The following is a 26,124-nucleotide window of genomic DNA, read 5'->3' as shown; positions in this document are numbered from 1 at the left end:
TCCTCTTCCTTCGCCATCCATTCATCCATCCATCTGTCCATCTGTTCACCTGTCTCTCTCTATCCAGTCTTCAATCTTATTTCTTTTATGCATTTCAAAGTAAATTTAAGATACTATTACTTTTCCCCCTAAATACTTCATTAGCTAGAATTCAATATTCACAGATAGTTTGCCTTTTGAGGAAATTTACACACAATGAAACCTTAAGTGTACATTCCCTAAGTTTTGGAAAATACATATACCTGTAATCTAAACTCTTAGCAAGACATAGACTATTACCATCATCCAGATAGTGCCTTCGATTCCTCTCCTCCAGAAAACATGGTTCTGTTTTCTTTTCCCCCATAGATTAGTTTTATTTGTTCTAGAACTTCACATAAATGTAATCATACAGTGTACACCTTTTAAAAATCTTTTTTTGAAAAGTTTATTTATTTTGAGAGAGAGAGAGAGAGAGAGAGAACATAAGTGGGCAAGGGGCAGAGAGAGAGAAAGAGGGAAAGGGAGAATCCCAAGCAGGCTCCATGCTGTTAGCACAGAGCCTGACATAGGGCTCAAACTCACGAACTGTGAGATCATGACCTGAGCCAAAATCAAGAGTCAGATGCTTAACCAATTGAGCCACCCAGTCATCCCCAGCATATGTTTTTTTGCACTAATTCTTTCACTTAGCATGATACTTTTAAGACTCATCCATGTTGTGTGTATCAATAATTTGCTCTTTTATTCCTGAATAGTATTACATTCTGTAGATCTACCATAGTTTATCCATTCTCCTATTGATAGATACCTGGACTATTTCCAGATTTTGGATTTTATGAATAAAGTAGCCATGAACAGTCTTGTACAAGTCTTTTTGTCCACATATATTTTCACTTCTCTTGGGTAAATACCAAAAGGTAGAATTGCTGGGTCATAGTGTAGGTGTATGTTTAGTTTTATAGAATCTGCTAGATCTTTTCCCAAAGTGATTATACCATTTTATACTCCCACTACAGTGCATGAGAGCTCTGGTTGCTCCACATCCTTGCCAGCATCTGTTTTCAGTCTTTTTAATTTTAGCCATTCTAGTGGGTGTGTAGTGCTATCTTTTTACTGTGATTTAATTTGCATTTCCCTGATGGCTAATCATGTGCAGTTTTTCATGTGCTTATTGGCCATTTGTACATTATCTTTTGTGAAGTATTTATTCAAGTCTTTTGTCTTTTGCCCGTTTTTAAACTAAGTTGTTTCTTCATCATTGAGTTTTAGGAGCTCTTTTTTTTTTTTTTTAAGTTTATTTATTTATTTTGAGAGAGAGACAGAGGAGAGAGAGGGAGAGAACACGAGTAGGGGAAGGGCAGAGAGAAAGACAAAGAGAGAATCCCAAGCAGGCTCTGCCCAGAGCAGCGCCTGACTCAGTGCTCAAATTCACGAACCATGAGATCATAACCTGGATGCTCAACCACCTGAGCCACCCAGGCACCCCAGGAATCTTTATATACTGGAATATCAGTCCTTTGTTGTGTATATGTTTTGCTGACTTTTCTCCCAGAGACTGTGGCTTGCCTATTCATTTTCTTAATGCTGTTGTTTGATGAGTACAAATTTAAAAAAATTGTTTTTTAATGTTTATTTTTGAGAGAGAGAGAGAGACAGAGTGTGAGTAGGGGAGAGGCAGACAAACACACACACACACACACACACACACACACACACACACACACACACACACACAGAATCCAAAGCAGGCTCCAGACTCTGAGCTCTCAGCACAGAGCCCGACACGGGGCTAGAACCCACAAACTGCGAGATCATGACCTGAGCCAAAGTCAGATGCTTAACCTACTGAGCCACCCCGGCACCCCTGATAAGTACAAATTTTTAAAAAAATGTTTATTTTTGAGAGAAAGAGAGAGAGAGGGAAGGAGGGGCAGAGAGAGGGGGACAGAGGATCTGAAACAGGCTCTGCACTGACAGCAGCCCGATGCAGAGCTCGAGCCCACGAACTGCAAGATCATGACCTGAGCAGAAGTCAGACACTTAACAGCTGAGCCACCCAGGTGCCCCTGATGAGTACAAATTTTAATTTTAGTGCAACATAATTTCTTAATTTATGGTTATTGCTTTTTAATGTCCTGAATAAACATCCTTTACCTACCTTTGAGTCACTAAGATATTCTTTTATGTTTTCTGCTTAAAGCTTTATGATTTTAGCTTTTGTATTTAGGTCTGTTATTTATCTCAAATCAGTCTTGGTGCATGTTTGAAGTAGAGGTTGAAGTTTATTTTCCCATATAAATTTCTGGTTATTCTAGAGTTACTTGTTGAAAAGACTCTTTGCCCCATTGAATTGTTTTAGTACCTTTGAAATCAGATGAGTTTAGGGGCGCCTTGGTGGCTCAGTTGGTTAAGTCTCTAACTTTGGCTCAGGTCATGATCTCCTGGTTCATGAGTTTAAGCCCTGTGTCGGGCTCTGTGCTAACAGCTCAGAGCCTGGACCCTGCTTTGGATTCCGTGTTTCCCTCTCTCCCTGCCCCTGCCCCTCCCCTGATTGCAGGCTCTCTCTCTCTTTCTCTCTCAAAAATAAATGAACATTGAAAGAAAAAGAAATCAGATGACTTTATAATTTTGGATCCATTTCTGGGCTCTCTAATTTGTTCTATTGATCTATTTATCAATCCTTATGTCAGCCAGTACCACACTGTACTGATTTCCTTAGCTTTACAGTAAATTGAAGTCAGGTAGTGTGAGTCCCCTAACTTTGTTGTTTTTTTTTTTCTTTTTTTTCTTTAAATGTTTATTTATTTTAAGAGAGAGAGAGAGCATGAGCAGGGAAGTGGCAGAGGGAGAGGAAGAGAGAGAATCCCACGCAGGCTCCATGCTCATCATGGAGCCTGGTGCAGTGCTCAAACTCACGACCCTGTAATCATGACCTGAGCTGAAATCAAGAGTGGAATGCTTAACTAACTGAGCCACCCAGGTTCCTCTGACTTTGTTATTTTTCAAGTTACTTTGGATATATGAAGCTTTTGCTTTTCTCCTGGCACAATTTTTATAATTTTTTTTTAACGTTGATTTATTTCTAAGAGACAGAGAGACAGAGCATGAACAGAGGAAGGGCAGAAAGAGAGGGGGACACAGAATCCAAAGGAGGCTCTAGCCTCTGAGCTATCAGCACTGAGCCTGATGTGGCCAGCCGTGAGATCATGACCTGAGCCACCCAGGCGCCCCACCTGGCACAATTTTTAAAGTGAAATTTTTTTCTTTACTTTGGACCAGATCCCTAGCATCCTTCCTTATTGACCTCTAAATAGAAGGGAGGTGGGGCGCCTGGGTGGCTCAGTCGGTTGAGCGTCCGACTTCAGCTCGGGTCACGATCTCGCGGTCTGTGAGACGATCTCGCGGTCTGTGAGTTCGAGCCCCGCGTAGGGCTCTGGGCTGATGGCTCAGAGCCTGGAGCCTGCTTCCGATTCTGTGTCTCCCTCTCTCTCTGCCCCTCCCCCGTTCATGCTGTGTCTCTCTCTGTCTCAAAAATAAAAATAAACGTTAAAAAAAAATTAAAAAAAAAATAAATAGAAGGGAGGCAAAAACGAGATCCAGGTAAATCTCCAGGGATAGGGTAGAGAGAGGTAAGTGGCTCACGAACCTGGCAAGATGTTTGTTGTCCCATTTACATACTTCTGATTGGAGTGGGAATATGTGGCAATACCCCATTATTACCTACAGCTGCCTTGGCCTTTGCCACATGCAGAAGGTTTTGGTATCATTCAGCTTTCTTCATCAAAAAAATGAATAATAGCAGTTGCCATGGTCAAATGGGGATCATGCTATTTATTTTTCTTATTTCCTATAGTTGCAACAGTGAATTTAGTGTAAACACAAGGCACTCAATAAGTTTTTATTAGCTAAAATTTGGCTCACTCTTAATCATGACATTAGAGTGTTAAAAAAACCAAACCATTAAAGTTCATCTAGTTCAATCCTCCATCTGATCATAAGGTTTTCCACTAAATATTAGCTTTCACATGACTAATATAGTGATAGGGCCCTCACAGACTTAAACCTCTACAGAAGGTCATTCTGTGAATTCCTTCCAAAATCCATTGAAAAGAAAACTGTCTGTTATTGTCTCCACAAGGGAATAAAGAAGACTGTGGTCCAAAAATAAGACTACTCATCCTCATTGCATAATTTATAGGACTCAGAGTCAGATTGTGAGGAAGAACAGTTTAGGAAGATGTAACTCCAGAAGTACAACTATTTCACCTGATTTTTGGTATCCCACTCTGCCCTCTCCACCAAAAAAAAAAATTTATTTAAACTAGAGAAAATGTGCATACAGAGAGTATATTTGTATAGTATGGAGGAATCCTAAAGTGTCTCATTTATCTAGAGTCTATGAGTGGTTCGGGTTGAACTAATAATTTCTGATTGATTGATTTTGAGTTCAGCCTACCATCTAGAACACAATTTTCTCAAACTTGGACACTCAACCCTTCATATGTCTCTCTAGTCTACCCCTTGCCATTTCCCCATATAGACTCTTAGCAAAGAAGGAGTTAAAAGCACATCTTATAAAACTGTAAGTTTTGAGGGTACGTGGCTGGCTCAGTCAGTGGAGCATGTGACTCTTGATCTTGGGGTTGTGAGTTCGAGCCCCATGTTGGGTGTAGAGATTACTTAAAAATAAAAATTTAAAAGGAAATAAATAAAATAAAATTGAAAGCTTTGTAATATTTCAGTAAAATAAAAGGAACCATTTTATATTCTAGTTCCAGATGTTCAAACATCCTTTGTGTATGTGTGCCAAAGTCAAATCATACTATTTATTTCAAATATTTTATTTTATTTTTTTAAGTTTACTTATTTATTTTGAGAGAGACAGAGAGCACAAGCAGGGGATGGGCAGAGAGAGAGGGAGAAAGAGAGAGAGTCCCAAGCAGGCTTCACACTGTCAGCACAGAGCCCCATGCAGGGCTGGAACTCAAGATCCATGAGCTCATGACCTGAGTGGAAACCAAGAGTCGGACACTTAACTAACTGAGCCACCCAGATGCCCCTATTTCAGATATTTTAAGTGAGTTTCATCTTGATGGCAGGCGTAAAATGCCGCTTATTCTTCATCATAATGATGCCGTATGTACTTTTAACCAGTGAAGAGCTTCACTCCTGGTTTAATTAGTCAGTGATATCCTAATGCTCTACTAAGTGTTCATATACCACCTGGATTTACTTCTTGCAAGATGTCACTCCTAGTAGCTATGTGGGATATGGAAACAAGAACAAAAATGTATTCATGTCAGTAAAATAATCAGAGGAGGCTAAAAGATAAACAGAAATAGTATGTTATTAAAGATGGAAGGAGGGCCAAGAGTTGTGGCAGAACAGGCTCATTGGAAATTGTCTCTTGTTTTAATTATTATATTTTAGCTTATTAGGGCACTAGACATTAGTATAATTCTAACTTTCACCCACAAAGTGATTGGCTGGTTTCAAATTAATATAATGTAAGCTGTTTGGGAGTTAGAAACATGTTTCTGCAGGTTTGTCTAGTAAACCCATATTTTGGTTTTACATCTGGGGTATATATTATTTTCATGGGCCACAACTTCACAAGCATATTTAAATTCCCAGCTCAGTCAAGCTACATACTGAATCTCTTGTGAAACCAATTCTAAAAAGTGACTATTAATGACAATATATAAACATAAATATATTTGCAACAGTTTCTTAGCCTTTAACTGCCAACTGTGCTTTCTAAATGTCATTCTCTATAGACTTTTAATGATCAAGTTTTCAACCTGTTCCATAGTTTTAAAATTATTTCATGTTTACAAATGTCATTTGCAATTTAAGGAAAGAGTTATAAATTACTATATTGGCAAATAATTTTAAAAACTGTGAAAAGTTTTGAACTATTTCTACTACCTTTTCCCAAATATATTGTGAATCTTATTTGACAGGTTTGTCTTTTGATACCCCATTGACTAAGTTTTCCCTAAATCCTTGTCATTTGCAATTGAAGCAAAAGTAAGTTTTAATTAAAAAAAAATTTTTTTTTAGTGTTTATTTATTTTTGAGACAGAGAGAGACAGAGCGTGAACAGGGAGGGGCAGAGAGAGAGGGAGACACAGAATTTGAAGCAAGCTCCAGGCTCTGAGCTGTCAGCACAGAGCCCAACGTGGGGCTCGAACTCACAGACTGTGAAATCATGACCTGAGCTGAAGTCGGATGCTTAACTGACTGAGCCAATCATTACAACAGAATGATAGGTTGGAAAGTTCTTCAGTGTAGGAACTCTAGCTCATGGGCTTTTGTATTCCTTTAAATATTTAATTTCCTTAAAGTAGATAGTTTTAATACCTTTGTCCATTTTATTGTTTATTATATGGATGGATAAAAAATTTAGCAAAATCCATATTTATTTAGGGTAGCTGAGCTTTTCTATTTTCTCTGTGTAGCACCCTAATTTAGTTTTAAATTATTACATCATTTCCATTGTAACTAGATTGGCACCAGTGAAGCTCTTGGACTTACTAAAAAATCAGCTATTTTTTAAGGCATATATATATATATGTGTGTGTATATATCTATATCTATATATATGCATATATATGTATATATATGCATATATATAGATATAGATATATATATATATGTATAATTTTTTTAAAAGGTTGGCTATTTTTATTTGAGAAAATTTTCGTTGTGGCTTGGTGCTTATATCTATGAATTGTTGTAGTGGGCTCTGTTTAAATGTGATGTCTTCCTCTGTAGGAGTGGCCAGTCTGACCCTAAATTTTCACTCCAACTATATAGATTTGGCCAACAATGTATTCCAATAGGAAATAATTCTTTTGTTTATTTATTTATTTTAAATGTGTATTTATTTATTTTGAGAGAGTGCACATGTCAGTGCAAGCTGGGGAGGGGTAGAGAGAGAGGGAGAGAGAGAATCCCAAGCAGGCTCCACACTCTCAGTGCAGAGTCCTCTAGGGTCTTGAACTCACAAACCATGAGATCATGACCTGAGCCAAAATCAAGAGTTGGTTGCTTAGCTGACTGAGCCACCCAGGTGCCCCAATACTTTTATTTTAAATAAATGTCTTCCTTTCCCTTAAGTACTTTTATTCAAACTAAGGAACTTTGGCCTACTAAACATTCTTCCCTTGTAAAGTAATATAAAAAAAAATCTTAAGAATCCTACTTAGAGAAATTTCATGAAACGAGAGAGCAAAGTATCAGGGGCATAAGGGTGTAGAAGAACAAAATATGAATCTGTAAATCCTTATGTCCAACAACATTCTTAAAAGAACTTTGAACAAGTTGAAGAAAGAATGGTGGTAAACAGTTATGTCAACTGCAGCAGAAAAGCTCATTATAGGAGTACTAGTAATGTAGCATTCCTTATCAACAATTTACATTCTCCATTCCTCTTTCCTCATTTCTATTAACTTGGATACTTAATACAAACATGATTAGTGAGACTGGAGAAAAGGGAAGGCTCCTGTTAGATTCAACATTGGAAATGTGAAAGAGGGTGGAGAGGGATGGGATCATAGAGCTAAGTGATATTAAAATAAATCTTATGTTAGAGACTGTTAAAAACTGAGAACAAACTGAGGGTTGATGGGGGGTGGGAGGGAGGGCAGGGTGGGTGATGGGTATTGAGGAGGGCACCTTTTGGGATGAGCACTGGGTGTTGTATGGAAACCAATTTGACAGTAAATTTCATATATTAAAAAATAAAAAAATAAAAATAAATAAAATAAATCTTATGTTGTTAGCTTTAAAAAAAAAACAGCAAGTATGCTTGTAGTCACAAATAAAATATACTTAAGGTTGGGGTTTGGGCAAGCATTAACCATCTGTAAGATCCTAGAAGTTAGGGACAAAATGCTATTTGTTTTTGTATTTTTTACAAGCAGGACTATGTCTGGCATGTAATAGATGCCCAGTAAATGTTGAGTGAATCATTATGTGGCCCAATACCTCAATATAGTCATAGTGGCGGAACTCAGTTTTAGAGACATTATTTTGGTTCCAGGTAGAGCTACTACTTAGGCAGGGCCGGCAATCTTTGTGTACCGGTGACTTGGGCCAGAATTCAGTACCAGTCCTGTCCATGGACAGATGGATTTAAAAAATTTTTTTTTTTTAACATTTATTTATTTTTGAGACAGAGAGAGACAGAGCATGAATGGGGGAGGGTCAGAGAGAGAGAGAGGGAGACACAGAATCCGAAACAGGCTCCAGGCTCTGAGCAGTCAGCACAGAGCCCGACTCGGGGCTCGAACCCACCGACAGTGAGATCGTGACCTGAGCCGAAGTCGGACGCTTAACCGACTGAGCCACCCAGGCGCCCCTGGATTGTTTTTCTGTATGCATTTGTGCCCCACCTCATTGCACAAAGGATTTGGATGATTAGGAGTGTGGAGTGAGTCTACTAATAAAGCTTTATAGTAGTACAAGAATTACAAATATATTAAGCATATTCATCCGATGCCAATTTAGGGGCAGATTTCTCAAGTTATATTTCCTTAGGTTTTGCCCAGAGTGCATGGTCCCCAATCCTTTTCATTGTCAATATTTGCCATTAGTTGTCATTAATTCATTTATTAGTATCGTTAATGGGGCATGTCATCTGATCTTTTCGAAATCTTACTCAGTCTGGGCCCCAAGCGTTCCTTTAAGTCTCAGGATTAAATGACTTTGGCTGAAGTCGGTGCCCAAAGCCACACCCATTAAGAGGCCTTAAGAAACCTGGGACTTTCCAGGCGGCGACTGAGCAGTAGGCAACCACGCGACGCATCGGAATCCCAGGGCTGGCACTCCAGTCTAGCCTATGGGAGGATTATTCCCCTCCCCAGCGAGACAGGTCGCCGGCCGGGACCAGCTCCCTTTCTGGCGGGGATTCAGGGCCCTTTTCCCGCCCCGCCCCGGGCTCATTTGCATAGGGACGCGCGCGGCGCCGGCGAGCGGGTGGGCGGGCGCGGCCGGGGAGGCGGCGCGCGCGCGCCCTGACAGCTCGGCCCTGCTCGCTCACTCGCTCGTCCCCGGCTTCCGAGCACAGCATGGCGGTCAAGGTGACTCCCGACTCTCTGCTGCTGCCTTTATTGCATAAGAGACATCCCGGGGACCTTGCCCCCAGCCCCTCACCTCTTACCATTTCCTTCGTTGCCTGGTTCTTAGATAGCGTATCCTGGGGCTCCAGCTTGCGGGTGGGAGAGCTGTGTGGGGGCTTGGACCGGAGGGAGAGGATGCCCGGCTGGGGGAGGGGAAGTAGGAGGGATTATGAGTTGGAGGGGCTTGTGAGGACCAGGTCGGTGAAGGAAGAGTAGTGCCCTACCTTAGGTGCGTGAAATTGTGAGCCCGGAGTTGGAGGCCATCAGAAAGGGAGTGGGAGGAAGTGGCATGTAAAGCCGGGGATAACCTAAGGCATCTGTGTATTGCAGTGGGGGAGGGGGTGAGGAATTGGAGTTATTTGGGGCTTCGGTGGGGCTGGGGGCAGTGGTTGGCATTTGTGCTGCTGGTGGCAAGATGTCGAAAGTATTTGGAAATGTAGCAGCTTTCGTATTTTAGGTTGGGTGGCGAAAGACAGGGGCGCAGAGATAATTATATTCTGGATTGCTTTCCGTGGGGGAGAAAAGCTGCTAGGCCAGGCGATTGATTTGGGTGTTTTAACTTTTCTGTTGCCCTGTTCTTCCTGGCCTTTTGATTTGGAGGTGGGTGGTTGCTATTGTGTTGCTAGTGGATGTGGAATAAAATAAGAGATTGATCCTCACTGCCTTCCATTTCCAGTCCAGAGGAAATCTGGTAGATTTGCTGTATATTAAGCTCTTCACACCTGTACTTCCACTCTGTAGCCATAGATCTCCAATTTGACAGGTGTTATCAGTGTTAATACTTTTGGTTTGTTTTAAACGAAATGCCCCTATAAAAGATAAGAGCATTGATTTGTTAGCATTTGTGAACTCTAATCTGAAGAGATGATATGGTCTCTAGTAAAGCATTAACTGGCTTTTTCTTTTTTCTTTTTTTCCTTACAGGTGCAAACAACCAAGCGAGGTGATCCTCATGAGTTAAGAAACATATTCCTCCAGGTAAATTGGCTTGTGTGGCACCTTTTTTTATTGAGGGAAAAAAAAAGTGTAAGCTTAATGGTTCTCAGGCCTTAACTTTCAGGAATGTTCTGTTTTCATTCTGTTTTTTTCCCCCGTTTATTCTTAAAAACATGGGTAGACAATGTAGTTTGTAATTCTCTTATTTTGTTAAGGTGTGAATACACATTTTCCTTTTTATTAAGGTTTGATAAAATATTTTCCTCAAAATTTTGTTTTTTAACATGACTTAAAAGTATGTGAAAGGAGACTAAAAACAATTTCCAGCTTCCCTTAAGCACTATGATCAAAATATAACTTCAAAACATATAGACACTCTTGTGTAATTACTATGTATGGTGATTAATATTCTTTCTTTCTTGAAAGTTGCAAGTTTATAGTTTTCCTGTTTATAAGCATTTATGTAATTTGTTAGCGAGATAAGAATATTGTTAATGTGTGTGTCTTTTCTCCCTCTGCTTATTTATATTCATAGATAGCCTTTTGGGGTTTTATTATAAAATATTACTGTCTGCAATTCTTGCAAAGATCTACCTTCTAAGTTTTTAAGATCAGTGACTTGGCCGTAGACTTAAAACAAGTTGGCTTAGTTTTTTGTTTTGCTTTCTTTTCTTAAATTTCAGAAGTTCCTCATGCAGGAAGTTGTACTTAAATAGATGAAAAGGGAGACAAGCTAAGGTGTTCGATTAAGTATTGTGTTTTTCTGTGAAATCTTCTTTTGAAAACTTTCTGTTCTGGACCTGGGTTCTTATATAGAAACTTTGACCTTGGGCAGGTCCCTGCTGGGTATTTGTTTCCTCTGTAAAATGAGAGGTGATCTCCAAGGTTCCTTCCAACTCCAAAAGTGTATGATTCTATATTAGGAACAGATTCTAACATATGCTGATCAGCCTGGACTAGATGACATTTTTATCTGAGACATGGATTGCTTAAGCTATTGTTGGGGAGGAGGCTGCATAGATGACCATACCGTGTGTAACTCATGAAAAAAAATTAGCGAAAATTGGAATCTTAGATTTTATAAAATCTGATAAAGGGAAGGATCATTTCCAGAACATAAGTAATTATAATAGAAATGGTCTGTTTCTGGCTTGAAACCTTTGTTCCTCACAAGTGTTCTTAAAAATAGTGTAAAATATGTCAGTGTTAACCACACTATGATTATACTTAGTTGTTTTGTGAGATGTTCATGTGATACAGTTAATTTTATTTTCTATATTAAGTAGGCATGGAAGAAATCAGTTGAAATGGTTCATGATGTAGTGCAAAGAGCACTGACCTAGGTGTCAGGAACACTGGGTTCAATTCCCGCTCCTGCCTCATTTTGATTATTGGATCTGTAGCTATCTATCTGGCCTTTCTGGGCTTCACCTTCTCATGTGGAACTCAGTGGGATGTTGGGAAATGGGAATTGAGGTCCTTTCAGCTTTAAAAATCCTATGGAAAAAAAATCTGTGCTTCTGCATGGGTTTGGTTTTTTGGGAGAGGAAGGATAAGAATACAAGGAAAGAACTGGGACTATTTATGCTTAGCTTTTTGACAATTTTAAAATCTTATCATTTTTTAAAAATATTTTATTTTTAAGTAATGTTTACACTCGACCTACAACCCCGAAATCAGGAGTTTCATGCTCTACCGACCGGGCCAGCCAGGTGCCCCCTATCATTATCTTTTTGCACATTATTTTGATGATGCCCTTGTTTTATTTTTATATTGAAAAATTGTGGAATTAATAACAGTGCATTTAGTACTAGTTATAAAGCACTGACCCAAGAATTAATTGATAGATAAGACATCACAGATACTTACCTTCACCAGCTGGAAAGATAGAATATAGTTAGTTGAATCTATTTGAGGACAGTTACTAAGTAACATATTAGAATTTTTTATTCCTGTTTTGAGTACTTCAAACTGTAGCTACTTGAAGCTATAGGACACTGTTTAGGAGCAGTTTTATTTTAGAAGCATACGGTTTATTAATATTTTAGAGAAAATAGGCAAAAAATATATACTAACTACAGTATTTCGTTAGCATTTAACATATCAGCCCAAGAAATATTTACTAAGGACTATTTGCTGTGTGCCATGTGTGCACTTGTATTTAGTTTAGCAGTAGGCATCAGTTGAATAATCGAAGGAGAGGACTAAGCCAAGATTTGGATGGTAATTGACATGTGACTAGCTCCTTTCTCAACCCATTCCACCTCTAACAGATTGCAGTTGAGGGAGTCAAGAATAATGAAGTCAAATACATAGCCTCTGGTAGAGCAATCGGCTTGCCTGGATAAAAGTGGCTGTAATAATAATGACAGTGGCTAACATTTATTGATCATTCGCCGGTGTCCTGGGCATTGGCCTAGTGCTTTAAGGGTATTACATTAATTTTCATAACAACCTTAGGAGGTAGGGTTGGAGTCCCTGTTAAATAGATGAAGTTAAATGACTTGGTTAATGTCATTTAGTTCTTAAGTGGTGGAGGCTGGAGTCCAATCAAACTGCAGAACCTGTATTCTTAACCCTTACACTAAATCACTTGGGGGGGGGGTCTCTAAATGGGGGGTGGGTAATTTTTTGAAAGCTAGAAGTACATGAGGTGCTAATGGCAGCTGTGTTTGTTAAGTTAAAGGAAAAAACAATCTGGTTACTTAGGTGATGAAAAAAAAAAGTGCCTTTGCACCGTAACTACCTAGAACATTTGGCCAATGAGTTTGGATTTGAAACAGTAGGGATGCACTATGGGTTTCTGAGTGGGCAAATTGAAGTGGTAAATTCTGACATCTCTTTGTGTATGTTGGATAAAGTGTGGAGAGGTTGGAAGTAGGTAGGGGGATCAGCTAAGAGGCTATTGAAATAATACATGTGGGAGATAATGACCTGGAGTGTCTGATGGCTGGGGAAATGGGAAGGAATAAGAATACCAGGGACTTTGTAAGGGATGAATCTATTGAGTTTGGTATTAAATATAGAAGTAAAGTAAGAAGTAGTGAATCTGGATGGATGTTAATTGATAAGGCATCTATTTTGGGAATTATTGGTGGGGGAGAGAAGTTTAAGTTTCATTGTTAAATAAGTATGTCCTAATATGTTAAATCTGACAGGAGTGGAGAAATACAAATTTGTACAGATGGTAGATAAATCCTTGTGGTTAGGAGTTTAAAATTTTTTTTTTTTAACGTTTTTATTTATTTTTGAGACAGAGAGAGACAGCATGAATGGGGGAGGGGCAGAGAGAGAGGGAGACACAGAATCCGAAGCAGGCTCCAGGCTCTGAGCCATCAGCCCAGAGCCTGACGCGGGGCTCGAACTCACAGACTGTGAGATCGTGACCTGAGCTGAAGTCGGACGCTTAACCGACTGAGCCACCCAGGCGCCCCGAGGAGTTTAAATATAAAAGAAACAGGACCAGGAATAAGGGACTGATTTATAAGTGATATCCATAATTAAAGTGGAAAGAAGGAGGAGGAGGAGAATGAGGGAGAATCGTCCCATGGGAGTTTAAAGTAGTTTCAAAAAAAAAGGATATGGTCAAAGATTAAAATTATTATGTTATTAGTATAATTTGATTTTGGTAGGATTTGGGGGTTACTTGAGTTCTGGATCAGTGAGATATTTAAAGACTACAGAGAGATTTAATTTTGAATTTTGGAATACAACTGAAAGCTGTTTTTTGTAAATTTAGATCTGTGGCATTAACTGTCTAAATTCACAAATACTCATTTGTTTTTGTAAACAGGAAAATACTTCTCTTTGAAAATGCTGATATATATATGTTTAAAAGTATGTGAAAAGGGCTTTAGAAAAGTGAAGCATTATTATTTTGAGTATAGGGACATAGGTTTATTTTTTCTGTGTTCATCGCTTCTCAAATTTTGATGACCTATATTTTCTATTAGTTAAAAAAAGGAGCAATAATATTCACTAGGATTCTGCTTTTTCCAGATTCCTACAAGTTCATAAAGTTGGAGCCCAACAAATGAATTCTTATGTGTTAGACTGTGCTGTGTGTTAGACAACCAGTTGTCAAGCTAAGATTTTACTATTACTACCCTTACAACTGTCATTTCTTGATTTCTCTCTTCTTTTACCTCTCACCCACACACTATCATTGACCCGATTTTGCTACATCAGAAATATACAGTAGCAAAAGGAGACAAGAGAAGCAATGAAGAGGGAGGTAAGGTGAGGATAACAGGACTGTCACAGGCTGATTGTTATAAATGTGAGGAACTTCAAAATGAGAAGTTAGTCTATGCTATGTGGCAAAGTAGGTTTATCAAAAACTGTTATAAGTGAATGATTTGTCAAGATCTCTTTTTTTTTTTTTTTTTGGTTGGTAGACTTTTTGTTGTTTGCTTATCAATGTATTGTATGGTAAAAGCAACACATGTTAAGACTGTATCATTATATATGTTAGACCAAAAATACACTGCAGTGTAGAACTCAAGTATTATTTTGAACCTGTTCTTTTTCTCATTATCACCCAATGTAACAATGATTATCATATCCCATGTAAAAATTATGAAAATGCATTTTCTGTGTTATTTTATTTTATTTTTTAAAGTTTATTTATTTTGAGAGAGAGAGAGAAACAGTGGGGGAAGGACAGAGAGGAGGGGAACAGAGGATCTGATGAGGGTTCTGTGCTAACAGCAGATGTAGGGCTTGAACCCACAAACCATGAGATCATGACCTGAGCCTAAGTTGGATGCTTAACTGACTGAGCCACCCAGGCACCCCTGTGTTGTTTATTTTATAGAATAAATGGAAGAAGGTGCTGCTAACGTAAAGCAAAGAGTGATTCTTCCTTAGTGTTTTTATGATAATGTATTCATTTTTAATTGAAAGAAATATCCTTTTTTATTAAAATAATTTTTAATGTTTATTTATTTTTGAGAGACAGAGACAGAGCATGAGTAGGGGAGGGAAGAGAGAGAGAGGGAGACACAAAATATGAAGCAGTCTCCAGGCTCTGAGCTGTCAGCACAGAGCCTGACACGGGACTCGAACCCAGGAACCGCGAGATCATGACCTGAGCCGAAAGTCAAATGCTTAACCTACTGAGCCACCCAGGCACCCCAAAAGAAATATTCTTTAACCAATAAATATTTGTTTACATATTACATATGTATGTATTTTTGGCAATAACCTGGGGCTCAGAAGGGAATCAATTAAGCGGGAGACCCTTCTACCTTGTTGGAATATGCATTAGGGCTATCTTTTCCTTTTTTTTCTTTTTAAGTTTATTTTGCAGAGGGAGAGAGAGTGTGTGTGTTCATAGGGAAGGGGCAGAGAGAGAGAGAGAATCCCGTGGGATTTGAACTCATGAGTGGGGCTTGAATTCATGAACTGAGATCATGACCTGAGCTGAAGTTGGACACTTAACTGAGCCACCCAGATGCCTCTTTTCTTTTTCTTTCTTTCTTTCTTTCTTTCTTTCTTTCTTTCTTTCTTTCTTTCTTTCTTTCTTTCTTTCTTTCTTTCTTAAGTTTATTTATTTATTTTGAGAGAGAAAGAGGGGAGGGGCAGAGAGAGGAGAGAGAATCCCCACCAGACTTCACACTGTCACTGAGGAGCCCAATGCGGGGCTTGAACTCAGGAACTAGGAGATCACGACCTGAGCCAAAATCAAGGGTCATACACTTAACTGACTGAGTTACCCATGTGCCCCAGGGCTATGTTTTCAAAAGGATGGAATGTGTATCACAAATGATAACATCGACTGAGGCCCAGTGTGGAGAAAAAAGGTGCTTTCATGGGGTATTTGTGGAAACAAAGACTCTTTGGAAAGCAATCTGGCAATAGTTTAAAACAAAGATACCGTTTGAATAAACAGTCCTACTTTGGGGATATTTAACCCAGAAAAATAAAAATACTCATAAAAATATACATGTACGAGGTTGTTAGTTGTAACACTCAATTGTTCCTTGAGGGAAGAAAAAGTAGGAAAAAGAAAAGAGAAATGTTATCAGAGAGGAGTGATAGAAAAACTATGGAAAAACCATTCCATGGAAAATTATGCAAAACTAAAAAGAATGAGTTAGGCCTATTTCAGCTGATTTAGAGATTTCCAATGTACTATTAAGTGGGATAAGATGTAAAGAAGTGTCTATAGCGTGACTCTAGTTTTCTATAAGCCACTTCATATATGTTGTATGTATATTTACACATATACATTTATAGAAGAATTAGAGGAAAGTAAAAATAAAGCCTTAATGTGTATGTATTAGATTTTGATCAAGTGAATAATTTAAAAAGTAAGAATAGGGGCGCCTGGGTGGCTCAGTTGGTTGAGCATCTGACTTCGGCTCAGGTCATGATCTCACAGCTCGTGGGTTTGAGGCCTGCATAGGACTCTGTGCTGACAGCTCAGAGCCTGGAGCCTGCTTCAGATTCTGTGTCTCCCTCTCTCTCTCTCTTTCTGCCCCTCCCCCACTGGTGCGTTCTCTCTTGCGCGTGCTCTCTCTCTCTCAAAAATAAACATTAAAAAAATTTAAAAAAAGTAAGAATTTAGAAATTTCAGAATCTGAAGTTAAAAGAGGACTTCCCAGAATAAATTGGGTTGAATAAAGCCAATGAGAGTCTTTGAGACACACAGAAGGGGATCTAAAGTTTTCTTATCTAAACTGTTAAGTGTTTTCACCAGTTTTTTAGAATTTAGGAATTGAAGATGATAGCCTTTATCTTTAATATATTAGTATTTGAAATAAACTGTATAAAGTTTTCATTAAAAAAAAAAAAAGTGACTGGCACCTGGCTGGCTCAGTTGGTTAAGCATTTACTTTGGCTCAGGTGATGATCTCATGGTTGGTGACTTCAAGCCCCACATCAGGCTCTGTGCTGACAGCTCAGAGCCTGAAGCCTGCTTCAGATTCTGTGTCTCCCTCTCTCTCTGCCCCTCCCCTGCTCACACTCTGTCTCTCTGTCTCAAAAATAAATAAACATTAAAAAAAAAGTGTTAGGCATTAATGGCATAGTAGCACCATAATGAGACTTTATCCTTGAGTCTGATACAAGGATTGAAAAGTAATTGAAAAGATGAGAAAATTAGTGTTATTAAATGTCATGTTATGTTCTCCTACCAAGCATATTTTTAATTGCCTACCATGTGCCAGGCTAGGCATTGTGCTAGGTTCTACCTTTATAGAGTTGAGATAGAGGAGTTCAGTGAAAGTAACTCATTCTGGGTGGGTCTGAGACAGTAGCAAAACCCACACATTTAAAAAAACAAAACAAAACAAACTTCAGAAGGTGACAAGTCTAATAAAACAAACAGAATGATGGAAAAGGCCATCACTTTTCAAGAAAGTGGTCAGTAAAGACCCCTGAGAAGGTGGGACTAGAGATGAGACTATAAAGTGGGTAGAGAATTCCAGAGGGCTCACATGTGTAAAGGCCTAGATGTGGATAAGGGCTTGGTATGTTTGACAAACAGAAAGGAGGCCAGTGTGTCCGAAGCATCAGTAAGTGAGGGAGTGAATGGCCAGTGAGAGATGAGACTGAAGGAGAGCCATATCAAGCAGGGCCTTGTTTGTAGGCCACAGGGAAGAGTTTGGATTTTTTCAAAGATTGTTGTGGAGACCACCAAAGGTGTTTCACCTTGGAAGTGGAATAATTGACATTAAAAAAATTTTTAATGTTTGTTTATTTTGGGGAGAGAGAGAAGGAGAGGGAGGAAGAAAGAAAATGAGCTGGGAAGAGGCAGAGAGAGTGAGAGACAGAGGATCCCAAGCAGGCTGTGTGCCAAAAGCAGAGAGCCTGATGTGGGACCTGAACTCACAAACCCAACTGTGAGATCATGACCTGAGCCACTCAGCTGCCTCTCAATTTACATTAAAAAAATTTTTTTTTAATGTTTATTCATTTTTGAGAGAGAGCGTGCGAGCGGGGGAGGAGGAGGAGAGAGAGGGAGACACAGAATCCAAAGCAGGCTCCAGGCTTCGAGCTGTCAGCACAGAGCCCGATGTAGGGTTCGAACCCATGAACTGTGAGATTATGACCTGAGCCAAAGTCGGACGCCCAACCGACTGAGCCATCTAGGCGCCCCTCAATTTACATTTTAAATAGATCATATTGAAATAGATCATATTGAAATGTAAACTTTCGGGGCACCTGAGTAGCTCAGCTGGTTAAACGTCTGATTCTTGATTTCAGCTCAGGTCATGATCTCACAGTCTTGAGTTCAAGCCCCATTCTCAGGCTCTGTGCTGTGCCGAACCTGCTTGAGATGGTCTCCTTTCTCTGTCTGTCTCCTTCTCCCCTGCTCACGCATGCACTCTCTCTCTCAAAATAAAAAAATAAACTTAAAAAAAAAAGTAAACTTCCTTACATGTTTCTATGCTTTCTTATGGATGACTGCTTTAATTAGACTGTGATTCTCCCAGTTTAATTTCTTTCTGTCCATAGGGTTCTTAGAACATCTTGAGTGGGGCCTCAGCTGACTCTTTTTCATCCAGGAGGCAGCAGAGTGTAGCTTGAGCCTGCAAGAGCTTTGTAGTCTGATCTGGATTTGAGTCCTTACTGGATGCCTTTTTGCTCTAGGACCTTAGGTATTTATACCAGTAAGTTTCCTTACCTAAGAAGGGATTATTACACCTAGCACATAAGGATGTTATAACAATTAAATGAGGTAATTTGTAAATGATGCCTGACACATGGAGCTTAGTTCCTTGGTCCCTTTTTTTCCTTCTAAGATGGGATGAGGACTTTTCTTTCGTGAATAAGATCTGAGTCCCTTATCTTTCCCAGGTAACCGTGCTGGACCTATAAAGTGACTAAAATATTAATATGTGTTTATGATTATGTACATATAATCAGCTAATTACTCATATTGTTGAGACATATACCTGAAGATATTTACAAATCTCCACATTCAGAAATAAGAATAAGAAGTAATTTCTTTCAAGTTTGTAGGTTCTGAGAAGGGGTATAGCCATGGTCGAAGATAGACTGTGGATGATATGTGGATAACAGTTTTCTTTGGAACCTTCAACTGCTCAGTCTGGATCAGAGAAGGACTAATAGTCCAACTGTAAGCTCTGAAATACCAAGACACAGATCTGAAAGAAAGACTTATAATTCATTTTTTATGTGTATAACTCAAAAAAAAAAAAATCATTTCCCCCTTCTGTCCAGCTCTCTTTTACTTAATAATACTGAAGTTTCTAAAGCATCATTCACCGAAATCAGTTCTGTGGCCACTATTGGGCTTTTAGAACTGTGCTCTTGCTTACTTACTGAGTCACTATTATGTCTCAGGCACTATTTTAAGGATTTTATATAAATCATTATAGTCAGTCCTCAAAACAACTCTAAAAGGTAGGAACCATTAACATTCTCACTTTACACTTGATCTTAGCCAAAAAGGCCGAGAAGCGATTAACATTCTCATTTTATAGGTGAAGAAACTGAGCCCTAGAAAGGTTAGATAACTTGCTCAAGGTTATACAGTAAATAGAAGAGACTTGCTTTATATGTTTGAATGCAACTTGCCTTTCTAAGTTAATTTTGTTTGGGAGATACAGGTATGTTAGTATATATAGAATCACCTCATTATTTTTCTGTATCCTTTTAAAAAACCTTTTTAATTATGGAAAAATTTAAGCCTATATAAAGTTAGAGAAGATAGTATAATGAATTACCATATATCCGTCACTCAGCTTCATCAGCTCTTTTGGCTAATCTTGCTTCCTCGATATTACAGCTGCACTGGATTATTTTGAAGCAATTCCCAGACATTGTATCACTGCATATATGAATACTTTAGTATCTTGAAAAGCTACTGAATGATGACTTGATACTTGACGACTCTGAAAACCATCAAATCATAATTTGATTATTTCATGTAAAAATATTCCTTAATAATGTGGATTTCCATTCAGTGTTGAAATTTCCCTGATGGTTTCATTTTTTTGAGTTGCTTTATTAAAATCATGATCCAAGACGTGTTCATACATTACATTTGGTTGCCCTTTCTCTTAAATCTTCTAATATTTTCCACTCCTTACCAGGAAAAAGGTCCTTCTTTCTCTGTGACAAAATTCTTGGTATTTAATTAAGGCTTACCAACCTTAAAGCATTTTGTCCCCCTAGGAGCTGCACCTTGATTGTCAAAGACATGATTTGCCCAGGCTTATAAATATATATGCTCCTTGTATGTTCCCATGGTTACTTAGACCAAGAGATTGAAGTATTTATTTTAAGAACAATGTGAATTAATTATTCAACTTAATCTGCCCTGAGAATCACTCTAGTTTCAGTTATTGAGTTCTCTGGGGTCATTATTTTATTTCCAAGGTTTTTGGAAACTTTGAGGGGAAAATTGTTTTGGTATACGTAGTTTATTATGGTAGCTTCAGTTGATTTCAGTGATTAATAAAGAGCTTATACCTCTCTGCTCTGTTAGGAATTACATTGTTTAGTCACTGACAATAGGATTTGATATAATGGAAGGTAAAAATACATATATTAAAGCAAAAAGAAAAGCACATAATATTTCATGGAGGCAAACTGAGTTAGAAAGGCAGACTTCTGAGAACCTTTTTTGCAAAATCCAATAGAAGGTTTTGTTTCTAGTGTATCCGAAATACGTGCCTGAGAGTGCTAGTTAAAATTAGATGTGTAAAATTGCCTTTTCCTAATGCGTGTGTAGTTGATTTTAGTAAATATCGGAAAAAATTTGCATCACTAATTAAAATCTTTAAAAAAGTGGCCATGTGTGTTAGAATTATTTTTTCTTATTAGAATATTAATTTATAATAGATAAATTCCACATTGTACTATTGTAACAGGGTTTGTTGTGGTCTGCTCATTATGCAGAGTGCTTGTGTAGTGAAAGGGCATACGTTCCTGGTTCCTGACTAAATTTGGTTTCTGTTAGGAGTAAGAGCCATGTAAGTGAAGGACAGCAAGAGGATTAGCTTCAGAAGCTCAGCTCTTCCATTGTTCCTGTAATTCACTTTTCTGTATGGGAAATGCTTTACATGATCTCTGTAGTTACTGAACTTTGTGGCATTGTCATGTGAGAGTTACTGAAATTGGAAGGATGTTAAGATCTGAAAATGTCAGTTCATCTCAGTTGGAACAAAGTCTTGGAGCAGCAGTCTGTTTTGACTCCTATTACAGCCACATGTTGGATGAGCAGAGATGAAGCTGGCTAGACCAGTTAGGACTGATTTGGTAAACCCAACAACAGTGGGAGCCAACCCCAAGGAAACCTTGGTTTGGAGAAAGATGAGGAGGTAGAACATTAACTCCTTCATGTTTGGGCAAAAGCAGAATAATTAAATAAGCAAGGAGGGAAATTTGGATCCTTTGCTTTTCTGTGTTTCTAAGCATTTTAGAGTAACTACAGTATTTCATTATGTGTTATTAGTTTTACAATTTCCAAGAACTTTGGTGTTCAGGATCTCATTTTTTCCTTATGTCAAGACCGTTAATGTTTCTGTATCTTCTTATTAGAGAAAAGACTCAGAGAAGACTCAAGAAATCGCAACTAGTTAATGGCACAGGGATTAGAATTTGTTTTTAGACCCTGGTTTCAGTGTCCAGCATGCCACCGTCTCTGAGTTATTTGGGGTAGGAACTATGTTTTTGTGATCTTGCATCCCTGGTATCAGGCATAATGTCCAGCACACGACTGGTACTTAATAAATGTTTTTAAGTGAAAGCAAAATTACCTGGAAGATTTGATAATAGCAGATTTTTGGCTTAAAAAGTAATGCTTCTAAATATATTACTTGGTTTTGGTGTGCATACTTAAAAAGAAAATCCTTGATCTTGATACACTGTGTACTTTTTAAAAAGTAACCAGCCTTCTAGTTACAGGAGATCAGAATTTTTCTTTATAACCTCTGGAAAATCTTCTGGACATATAAAATATCAAAAGATCTGTTTTTGAACTTAAATCATTTAAACAGGTAATTTGTATCATTTAGACTATTTGGTTTTTTTAATCATTAGTGTCATTAAATTTTAAGTTAACCTTCTTTTTCCCCCTTGTACTAGATAGAAATCTAGGGTTGTGTGAAAACTCTTTGTAAAGTCTGCTTTACAAGTAACCTGCTATATGGGTTAAAGTTTGGCAAATTGTAAAGGAATTACTACTCTCCAACTTACTCCAGTCAAGTGAGACCTTAATATGTTGATCTGTTGGCTGGATAGGCAAAACATTTGGAGATAACATGATCTCATTTGGAGCTAGAGGTAGTTCTGTGTAAGTGCAATAGTGTAATTATATATATCTGTATGTGAAACCCTGCCATCTTTTATCAGCAACCAATGTATAAAGATTCTGATCTTTCGTCGAGATCCATTTCATTTCTCAAGCTTCATAATGTCAAGACTTTTTCAAGCACATGTGAACTATACTCAATGTAAACTTAAATATTTCTGGAAATGTCAAAGCTATGTGTACTTTTACATTCAAATACTTGAGTTGGATTTGGAAAGTTTCGTCAAGAAAATAAATCACCTATTTTTGTTTGGATACGGTCAGCTACTTCTTGTCAATGTCTTTCATGTGTCCTTGACTTCCTGCCCGAGAGAGATTTACAACTGCTTAAGAGACATCTTTGAAATGGCAAATGATTAACTCTAAAGTTATTTGGAGTATGGATATAATATTTGGTTAATTTCATTTAAAGTCATTTTTGTTTCTCCTTTGAAATGACAGGAACAAAATGGAAATATTATGAAACTATTAAGTTGACATATTAGGTTTTTAGAATAATTTAGCATGGGAGACCCAAAACTTTGTTTTAATTTTCTTTTTATTCTTTTTAGTATAAACATGCAAGTCATTTTGGTTAGCAGAAGGAGAAGGTCTCAATATGGCCACCTAATCTTTTCTGATTTCTAGCCTTCTGTGTTACTGTAGGCCGTGTTTACTTCGTTTAAAACATTATTGTCCAGCAATTAAAATAAGCACTGAAAGTAATGAAACTATTTAAATGAGTCATTCTTATTTTAAAATATACTTTTTGTTTAAATAAATCACCTGTTTTTGAGGTATCTGCTTTGCTTTGTTAACATAATACCTACAATGTTTTAGCATCTTGACTGACTGTGGGTAGATTCTAGTTTCTGTTCTACACTCCCTCTTCTGTCTGTTCAGGCAACAGACTCACTGACATTGCCAAGTAATTGTCTGTAATTTAATGAGTTAATTAGTTAACTGTCTCCTGGAGAAGTCAAGTACTGACTCCTTATGGATGAGAAGACCTTTTTTTCCCCTCTGAGCTATATGCTTTATCTTTCAGTTAAAATCAAGTTAAAATAGAGTAGGAGAGTTGGGGAAAACATTAGCAAAATACCTCAGGGTAATTGATTCTTTGGCATCATTTATAACCCCAGATACTGGCAAAGCCTGTTCCAGTACTTGTCAACAAAAGCATTTGTTTTCCTTGTTGGCTGCTGTGCTAGTGGTTTGTGCTAAGGCTATTTCCTGATAGTTTTAAAGTCAAGATTGTTGTGAAATCCTGGTGATTCTGTAGGTACAGTTTACTCTGTGTGTGTGTGTGTGTGTGTGTGTGTGTGTGTGTGTGTGTGTGTGTGTTCTGTGTGTATAGTGGTGGTAGTCTTGGCAGTCAAATTCAGGTATTAGTATTAGATATTAGGCACCTATGTGGCAAAAATAAATGGAGAATTGCTGCATTTTGTTAATACTAACTGAAATGTTTTCATATTCTCTCTTTTGAGAATTGACATCTGATTACAGAAAGCAAGCAGCAAACAGTTGTGAAGAGAACAAAGATCTCCATAACCCATCTCTAGTGTTTTTTTTTAATTTTGCATTTTGTGTTTTGCTCTTCCTTCTTTTAAATTTCTCATAAGAGGCCAGGATTTTTTGACAAAAGAGGTGAGCATTCTTATAGTTCTTTATGTATGATATGCATATATGTGTGTGTGTGTGTGTGTGTGTGTGTGTATAGCTGAATTGCTTTTCAACAAGACTGAAATTGAAAAAGTAAGATCTACAGAACAATGTTAATTAATAATTATGTTATCATTTGTGTAAAAAAGAGAAATGGGTAAGAGTATTTATGCACATTTGTATGTGTATACATTAGCATGTATATGCATATATTTCATATATGTATAATCATTTATGCATAAAACATCTCTGGAAGGACAGACAAGAAATTGATTGCTTCTGGGGCGCTTGGGTGGCTCAGTTGGTTGAGAGTTTGACTTTGGCTCACGTCATGATCTCCTTGCTATCAGCACAGAGCCTGCTTCAGATCCTCTGTCCCCCTTACTCTGCCCCTCCCCAACTTGGGTACGCTTACGCTCTCTCTCAAAAATAAAAAAAAAAATCCAGAAATTGATTGCCTTTGGAGGGAGACAGAGAATCTTAAGTCAGGACCCTGACTAGGGCTCAATTCCACGACTCTGGGATCATGACCTGGGCCGAAACCAAGAGTCAGGCACTCCACGGACTGAACCACCCAAGTGCCCCTGAATTTTTAAAAAAATGTTTATCTATTTTGAAAGAGAGAGACAGCAGGGAAGGGGCAGAGAGGGAGAGATAGAGAATCCTAAGCAGGCTCCACACTGTCAGTGCAGAGCCCAGCACAGGGGCTGAACTCACAAACCATAAGATGATGACGTGAGCCGAAACGAAGAGTCAGATGCTTAACTGACTGAGCTACATACCTAGGTGCCCCAATGTACTTTTTGAATTTTGAATGGTATGACTGTAACACTATTAAAATCATCTTTAAAAAGTCATTAGCAAGGGGTGAAAGTACCCATTGTTTTTTCATTTGCACTCCCACCACCTTGGTTCAGGTCTCATCTTCTTTCACCTGGATCTTCAGTAGCTGACACTTGGTCTCCCTGCCCCCAGTCATTTTCTGTCTTCTCCAAATCATCTTTTACATTGCCACAAGAGAGAGCACAGGTCAGATCATGTCTCTGTCATCCTCTAAAACTTTTAGTGGCATCCCATTACCCACAGAATGGAGTTGAGACTGTTCAACTTAACATTCAAAGTCTTCCATCATTTGATCTCAAACTGCCTTTGTCTTTTCCATTTCAACTTCTACATCTTTGCTTTGTTGTTGTTGTTGTTTTTGTTTTTTAGTTTATTTATTTTTAGAGAGAGCATGAGCAGAAGGAGGGGCAGAGAGAGAGGGAGAGAGAGAATCCCAGGCAGGCTCTGTGTTGTCAGCAAGGAGCCCGATGCTGGGCTCAGTCTCATGAACCACGGGATTATGACCTGAGCGGAAATCGATTGGGATGCGTAACTGACTGAGCCACCCAGGCGCCCCTGCTTCATATCTTTGTATGCCCTCTCTTTATTAACATTTGTGTCTCCAACTAGTTCTCTCCCTCCAAAAAAGAGAGAATAATTTATTTTAACATCTCTGTATTCACATTTTTTAAAAACCTTGTAGACCCTTTCTGTCTGTTGCAGTTAAAATCAAATTTTACTTTCAAGGCCTATTCTGAACATACTCTCTCTTTCCTACAGCCCCATTCCACCTGTCCTTAGAACGAGCCACTCCTTTTTGGATCCTATAGTACATTTCTCATACCATTGTTTGGCACTCATAATCTAGTGAGTTTTTGACTTGTCAGTGGCTTTAAATTCTATTTTTAGACTTCCTTGTGTTGATTCCTCTTTCCAGTTGCAGTAGTCTTCCTGCCATTGTGCCTTTCCCCACTCCTGCCTGTTCTTAACTCTGTGGTTTTCTGATCTTGGTAAAACATGTAAGATTATGAAGGACATTGAGGAACACAGAATAGAAGCAGTAGTCGACAATAATTGGTAGAATCCATTCAGTATTAGTATTAATACCATACAGTTTATTTTTTCTTTATCCTATATTTGCATACTTATTGTTTTGAAATGTCAAAGATCATTTAGTCTTAATTTTATAGATGTGTGATATATGTAGAAGCCTGGGAGGAGAATGGAGTTGTTGAGCCAGGACTTAAACTTAGGACCATTTCAGCAATGACTTTTATAGAATGTAAAGTGAACATAACTTTATCTTGGGGTGATATTTGTTAGGTGCTT

At 38.2% G+C, this 26,124-nt stretch overlaps 1 protein-coding gene across 4 annotated transcripts in view; it reads left to right on the top strand.

The window, feature by feature from the left end:
- Positions 1 to 26,124, top strand: part of SLC25A12 (solute carrier family 25 member 12) — a 126,578-nt gene that overhangs the window by 15,724 nt on the left and 84,730 nt on the right. For 2 of the 4 annotated variants that reach the window (XM_042949128.1, XM_042949125.1), the window contains exons 1-2: positions 9,010 to 9,068; positions 10,032 to 10,085. In XM_042949128.1, the coding sequence (XP_042805062.1) occupies positions 9,057 to 9,068; positions 10,032 to 10,085 (66 nt within the window). In that variant the 5' untranslated portion in view covers positions 9,010 to 9,056. Of the gene's footprint in view, positions 1 to 9,009; positions 9,069 to 10,031; positions 10,086 to 18,642; positions 18,662 to 26,124 lie in introns of those variants that run through there. The other 2 variants (XM_042949126.1, XM_042949127.1) reach the window with 2 other exon arrangements.

The sequence above is a fragment of the Panthera leo genome, chromosome C1, assembly GCF_018350215.1.
Source record: "Panthera leo isolate Ple1 chromosome C1, P.leo_Ple1_pat1.1, whole genome shotgun sequence".
Classification (NCBI taxonomy): Eukaryota; Metazoa; Chordata; class Mammalia; order Carnivora; family Felidae; genus Panthera; species Panthera leo.
This window is presented reverse-complemented; position numbering and strand designations above follow the sequence as displayed.